Source organism: Mobula birostris, chromosome 1 (genome assembly GCF_030028105.1).
Source record: "Mobula birostris isolate sMobBir1 chromosome 1, sMobBir1.hap1, whole genome shotgun sequence".
Classification (NCBI taxonomy): domain Eukaryota; kingdom Metazoa; phylum Chordata; class Chondrichthyes; order Myliobatiformes; family Myliobatidae; genus Mobula; species Mobula birostris.
In genome coordinates this window covers 33500887-33507876 of record NC_092370.1, presented here as the reverse complement: position 1 = coordinate 33507876, position 6990 = coordinate 33500887, and the positions used below count along the sequence as shown (strand labels likewise).

Here is a 6990-nt window from a genome sequence, read left to right as displayed (position 1 = left end):
CATTTCCAACAACAGTAAACCTGCACAGTTTTGTAGTTGTTTATTACTAATGTCCATATTTTAATAATTGATAAGAATCAGGAAAAACATTCTGGTTTTCTTACACCATTAGAATGCCTATTTTTTGATTTTCCCTAAATTTTAATAATCCTTTGTTGCAGATGTAAACTTCACCATAACCAATTCTTAAAATGAACTTCATTTTAAATTTGCCATAAAACTTACACTTATTAGTTGACATCATTCTATCTATGAGTGGATGTGCACTTTTCAGATTTTGCTGAGGTCACACCACACACTGGATTTCTGCTTCCATAAAGATAGTCATGAGTGCTACAAATAAAAATGTCATTGGCTGATGCTGCATGGTGATCTAGAGCTCTCTGGCAGGTCGTATGATCCGGATGTCTAATATGAAAATACTGAAACCATGGATGGCCAAGATGGCTTATGTCATCAACTACTGGTTCTCAGTGGCTATCGACAATCTGGAATACCTTATGTCCATGGAAGACCCAGTGTAAGAGTGCCCTTTTACTAGCACTCTTAAATGCTGTTATGAATTGATACTGGGCTAAAATCCCAAAACTTTGTCCTTATAAAAATGCACTGACTTGCCTGAAGAATTAGCACAATTGTTTTCCTATTTATTTGCACCTTGGCCAAATAAAGCCAGTCCAGATGCAATGCAGAATTCACAATAACAAATCCACAGAATTTGCTTAGGACCCCACCGACCATGCCTCCCATCATTTCTGCAATCTACACTCTGATGTTATGGCATCCTAAGTAAGATGCTTAAGTCACTGTCAAAGTGTTGCACTAAAATGTTTAAGATGTTCTTCTATCTAATCTATCTGAGCTTTTTTTAAATCTAATTGGCCAGAATATGATTTAGTCCTGAAAAGACAGATCACTTAATGTGTTCATAGTGATTAGAATTAATTCTAAACTGGAGAAAATGATGCTACTAATTTTTAAATAAGCCCCTAAAAATACAACCATATTGTGGGAGATGGTCAGAAAGAACTTCAAGTTTTGAATCTAAGTATGTATGATAACCTTCACAAATGATCACCAACCGTGTTTTCAGAACATTAATTAACAATTCAAACTAATATTTTTAAAGACCTTAATTCACATTCAGAATGATGCAATCCTGTTTGACGATAATATTTGTGGTGTGATCTTCAAAGTAAAATGATGTTTTTTCCGATGTACAGTAAACATAATCATAAATTGATAACTTTGTGCAGAATGTTTCTAAAATAATAATTACTCAAGTAAAAATAAAACTGTGGACACCGGGGCATGAGCACTGCAGTCCCCCATTCACTCTTTTCCACGTTCCTCTGCACCGAGAATTACCCACTGCTTGCCACTGTGATATACGAGTCCTGCCAAAAATACAAATACAACAGACAAAAATCTTACAAATGTATGTAGCAAACTGTAGAAATAGAAATACAGATGTAATATGGCTGCCTCTTATGCCAATGAAGGCCAACAAAGCATTCCTAATGTTGAATATCACACCCTCACTTGTTATGGGTGTGGTCTCACTGTCCCAGAGTTCATCTTGTAGTGAAGCATAGCTGCCATTCATGCTCAAACAACAGGAATCTGCAGATGCTGGAAATTCAAGCAAACACACATCAAAGTTGCTGGTGAACGCAGCAGGCCAGGCAGCATCTGTAGGAAGAGGTGCAGTTGACATTTCAGGCCGAGACCCTTCGTCAGGACTAACTGAAGGAAGAGTGAGTAAGGGATTTGAAAGTGGGAGGGGGAGGGGGAGATCCAAAATGATAGGAGAAGACAGGAGGGGGAGGGATGGAGCCAAGAGCTGGACAGGTGATAGGCAAAAGGGGATACGAGAGGATCATGGGACAGGAGGTCCGGGAAGAAAGACAAGGGGGGGGGAACCCAGAGGATGGGCAAGAGGTATATTCAGAGGGACAGAGGGAGAAAAAGGAGAGTGAGAGAAAGAATGTGTGCATAAAAATAAGTAACAGATGGGGTACGAAGGGGAGGTGGGGCCTAGCGGAAGTTAGAGAAGTCGATGTTCATGCCATCAGGTTGGAGGCTACCCAGACGGAATATAAGGTGTTGTTCCTCCAACCTGAGTGTGGCTTCATCTTTACAGTAGAGGAGGCCGTGGATAGACATGTCAGAATGGGAATGGGATGTAGAATTAAAATGTGTGGCCACTGGGAGATCCTGCTTTTTCTGGCGGACAGAGCGTAGATGTTCAGCAAAGCGGTCTCCCAGTCTGCGTCAGGTCTCGCCAATATATAAAAGGCCACATCGGGAGCACCGGACGCAGACTGGGAGACCGCTTTGCTGAACATCTACGCTCTGTCCGCCAGAGAAAGCAGGATCTCCCAGTGGCCACACATTTTAATTCCACATCCCATTCCCATTCTGATATGTCTATCCACAGCCTCCTCTACTGTAAAGATGAAGCCATACTCAGGTTGGAGGAACAACACCTTATATTCCGTCTGGGTAGCCTCCAACCTGATGGCATGAACATCGACTTCTCTAACTTCCGCTAGGCCCCACCTCCCCTTCGTACCCCATCTGTTACTTATTTTTATGCACACATTCTTTCTCTCACTCTCCTTTTTCTCCCTCTGTCCCTCTGAATATACCTCTTGCCCATCCTCTGGGTCCCCCCCCCCTTGTCTTTCTTCCCGGACCTCCTGTCCCATGATCCTCTCGTATCCCCTTTTGCCAATCACCTGTCCAGCTCTTGGCTCCATCCCTCCCCCTCCTGTCTTCTCCTATCATTTCGGATCTCCCCCTCCCCCTCCCCCTCCAACTTTCAAATCCCTTACTCACTCTTCCTTCAGTTAGTCCTGACGAAGGGTCTCGGCCTGAAACGTCGACTGCACCTCTTCCTACAGATGCTGCCTGGCCTGCTGCGTTCACCAGCAACTTTGATGTGTGTTGCCATTCATGCTATTGGGTTTCACTTTGTAGGAAGTACATTTACAGCAGCAGTGTGTAAAAAGGGCCCAGAGGATCATCAGGTATTCCAACCAACCCAACCACAAACTGTTTCAGCTGCTACAGTCTGACAAATGTTACCACAGCATTAAGGCCAGGACCAACAGGCTCTGGGACAGCTTCTTTCACCAGGCCATCAGATTTATCAATACACAGTGATCTGATTGCGTATCTGACTGTATGTATATTGGGCAATATTCTCCCACATTTCCCTTCTTTATTGCTTGCACATTATGACAGAGACTCAACATAAAGATTTTTACTCCCTTGGATGTAAGAAATAAAATAAATGAATGTAACCCTCAGGTTTGGCCAACTCTTGTCAATCTAGGGGAGGACAGCCTCCGGCCTGACCAAACTTGAGAAATCTTGTTTGGGTGGATGCTACATGATGTGTTCCCCTGTTACAAATCAGTACCATGAAATAACAAACAATATACAATATGCAATTAAGCGATTGAGCTTTATAATTCTTAATTTGACTATAGGGTTAGCAAAGAAAACAAAAAGAAAAAGGGCCAATTTTAATGAAACAGTCTAATGCGCATGTTGGAACTCATTGATTTCCCATCTGGTCATTCTTCATCGATTTTCCCCGGGCATCGTCAACTCCCGACCCCATTCCAAGTCCGCTCAGTCCTGCAGTCTGCAGCTTCCCCATTCTGGCATCTTCTCTCTCCATCTTCTGAACCCAAAAGCCTGTGAATTCCCTTCTCTTGGGTACATAAGAAAGAAAATACACCTCCCCTCATTGGCCAGCACACATTCTAAAGCCCCCGTTATCTCTAGACATAACTCAAACACTGCAGCTACAGAGAAATCATTACATTAGCAGTGAACCCTTTCCCAGGGCGTTACACAAATACAAAGGTAATTTTTTAAATCTGGGTTGACTCTTAATTTGCTTAGTTTGTAGAAGCTTGCAGAACAGATGTTAGTATCATTTGGTATATCAATAACTGATGTTATAGTTGAAGGGTTTATAGAAACATAGAAAATAGGTGCAGGAGTAGGCCATTCGGCCCTTCGAGCCTGCACCACCATTTATTATGATCATGGCTGATCATCCAACTCAGAACACCGCCCCAGCCTTCCCTCCATACCCCCTGACCCCCGTAGCCACAAGGGCCATATCTAACTCCCTCTTAAATATAGCCAATGAACTGGCCTCAACTGTTTCCTGTGGCAGAGAATTCCACAGATTCACCACTCTCTGTGTGAAGAAGTTTTTTCTAATCTCAGTCCTAAAAGGCTTCCCCTCTATCCTCAAACTGTGACCCCTCGTTCTGGACTTCCTCAACATCGGGAACAATCTTCCTGCATCTAGCCTGTCCAATCCCTTTAGGATCTTATACGTTTCAATCAGATCCCCCCTCAATCTTCTAAATTCCAACGAGTACAAGCCCAGTTCATCCATTCTTTCTTCATATGAAAGTCCTGCCATCCCAGGAATCAATCTGGTGAACCTTCTCTGTACTCCCTCTATGGCAAGGATGTCTTTCCTCAGATTAGGGGACCAAAACTGCACACAATACTCCAGGTGCGGTCTCACCAAGGCCTTGTACAACTGCAGTAGTACCTCCCTGCTCCTGTACTCAAATCCTCTCGCTATAAATGCCAGCATACCATTCGCCTTTTTCACCGCCTGCTGTACCTGCATGCCCACTTTCAATGACTGGTGTATAATGACACCCAGGTCACGTTGCACCTCCCCTTTTCCTAATCGGCCACCATTCAGATAATAATCTGTTTTCCTACTTTTGCCACCAAAGTGGATAACTTCACATTTATCCACATTAAATTGCATCTGCCATGAATTTGCCCACTCACCCAACCTATCCAAGTCACCCTGCATCCTCTTAGCATCCTCCTCACAGCTAACACTGCCACCCAGCTTCGTGTCATCCGCAAACTATGTACTCATGGAAGTTGGTTTCACAGTATTTATAGTCTTAGTTGAGGTCTATGTCTCCAAAAGATGCTTTTAGTCCATTTGTGCTAAAACAATATCTGAGGAAATAGCATATGTGTGTGAAGTCACTCAAGTGATAGAAAAAGGATATAAATATAGAGAACAGTTCTGGCTTATTAGGAATGGGGTAAAGAACATCAAGAACATGAGAGAAGCATGGACGAATTAAAATCCATGCTTCCAGCTTCAGTTTCTGTGACAAACGATTTATTTGTCTGCATCATGGTATATCTTTTTAGTTTATAGGAATTTTATCTGTGTTTTGGAAATGTTTTATTCTTTGTCATTTATGTTTAAGAAATGCATTGTGTTTTTCAAATGTTTTGTGTTTTAGAAACGGTTTGTGATTTGGGAATGTTTAAGGTATAAGTCTTCTGAGTTTTAAGAATGGTGTATGGATTTAAATGTGTATCACTGAAAATAAATGAACTGTGTTTAGCTACGTTGGTAGCTGGAAGTATCTTCTGCTTGGTAGGGAGAGGGGACTCACTGCTCAAATAGTGGGTATTGGCAGCTAAACTCTCTGTGGAGAATATAAGAGAATAAAAGATTAGGTAGTTACAGTATAATCTCCATTAGTGAGAATACTCATGGCTATTTATCTCTGATAGGGCTTAAGGTCTTTGTCTGAGTTTAGAACTTTGCAGTCAGCAAACCCAATATCATCACACACTCAAATGAAAATAAACAGGATATTTTGGAAACAGCGGGTTAGGCAGCATTTGCAGAAAGAAACGTGGTGCTGGTGCTCAGATGAAAGATCTCCAACCCGAAACATTAACCCTGTTTCTATTTCCACACAGGCTGCTTCACCTGCTGAGTGTTTGAAATATTTTCTGTTTTTTTAATTTTAGTTTTCCAACATCTGCAGTTTTTAAAATTTTCATTGAACAGGAAATATTGGAAATGTACATCATGCTTTATTAGCATCTGCAAAGAATATCTTAAACATTCATAGGGTTTAAGTATTGTTTGCTTAATATACCAACACAAATTCAGATCATTTAAATATTTTACAACTTACTACGCAATTGATTTGCTGTCTAAAGTAAATTTAACTAAACAATCATTGAGTTTAAATTGATCAGGATTTAGCTAATGAGATCATTGAATTACTATGAACACCTCAAGAGGACAATACTCTCAAGTATTCACGGTAGATCAATGATCTAACTAGTTAAGTCCAAATAAATTTAAGCTTCTGAAGTCATTTGAAACTGAAATCAATTTACTGGTGACAAAACCCATAATGTAGCAAATAATTACATTTTGCAAGATTGGCCTGCATTTCAAGCACAATATAGCATATTATGGAATTGAAAAACTTACTGATTTAATCAATGACATTTATGAGACTGGAATAATACCAAAAGAGATGAAAAAAACAGTATTTATCACTCTTCCTAAGAAACCTGGAGCAATAGAACGTGAATTACATAGGACCATAAGTTTAATGAGTCATATCACCAAGATACTCTTAAGAATGTTGATGACAAGAGCTAAAAGTAAGATACAAGCTGAGAGAGGTAAATAACAATGTGGTTTTGTGAAAGACAAAGGTACAAGAAACGCGATATTGATGTTAAGGAGGCTATCAGAACGAGCTATTCAAGTGCAAAAAGATTTGTTTGTTTATTTTATCGACTACACAAAAGCATTTGATAAAGTGAAGCACAATAAGTTATTCGAAATATTACAGGAAACTCTAGATTTAGATTCGAAAGACCTCCGCCTAATCAGAAATCTGTATTGGGAACAAACTACCGCTGTAAGAACTGGTGGAGAAGTATCAGTTTACAAAAATCAAGAGAGGCGTTAGACAAGGGTGTGTTTTCTCCCCTGATTTGTTTAATGTGTATGGTGAAACAATATTACAAAAAATAAGAGACATCTTGGGAATCAAAGTTGGTGGTGAAAACATCAGTAATTTCAGATATGCAGATGACACTGTGTTAATTGCAAGTGCAGAGGAAGAACTACAAAACTTAATTGATATAGTTGTTGAAGAA

At 40.4% G+C, this 6990-nt stretch overlaps 1 protein-coding gene across 1 annotated transcript in view; it reads right to left on the bottom strand.

Moving 5' to 3' along the window:
- LOC140195050 (somatomedin-B and thrombospondin type-1 domain-containing protein) overlaps positions 1-6990 on the bottom strand; it is a 36314-nt gene continuing 29324 nt past the window's right edge. Inside the window, exon 5 of the mRNA XM_072252711.1 lies at positions 1-1397. Coding sequence (XP_072108812.1) covers positions 1280-1397 — 118 coding nt within the window. The 3' untranslated portion in view covers positions 1-1279. The remainder of the gene's footprint in view (positions 1398-6990) is intronic.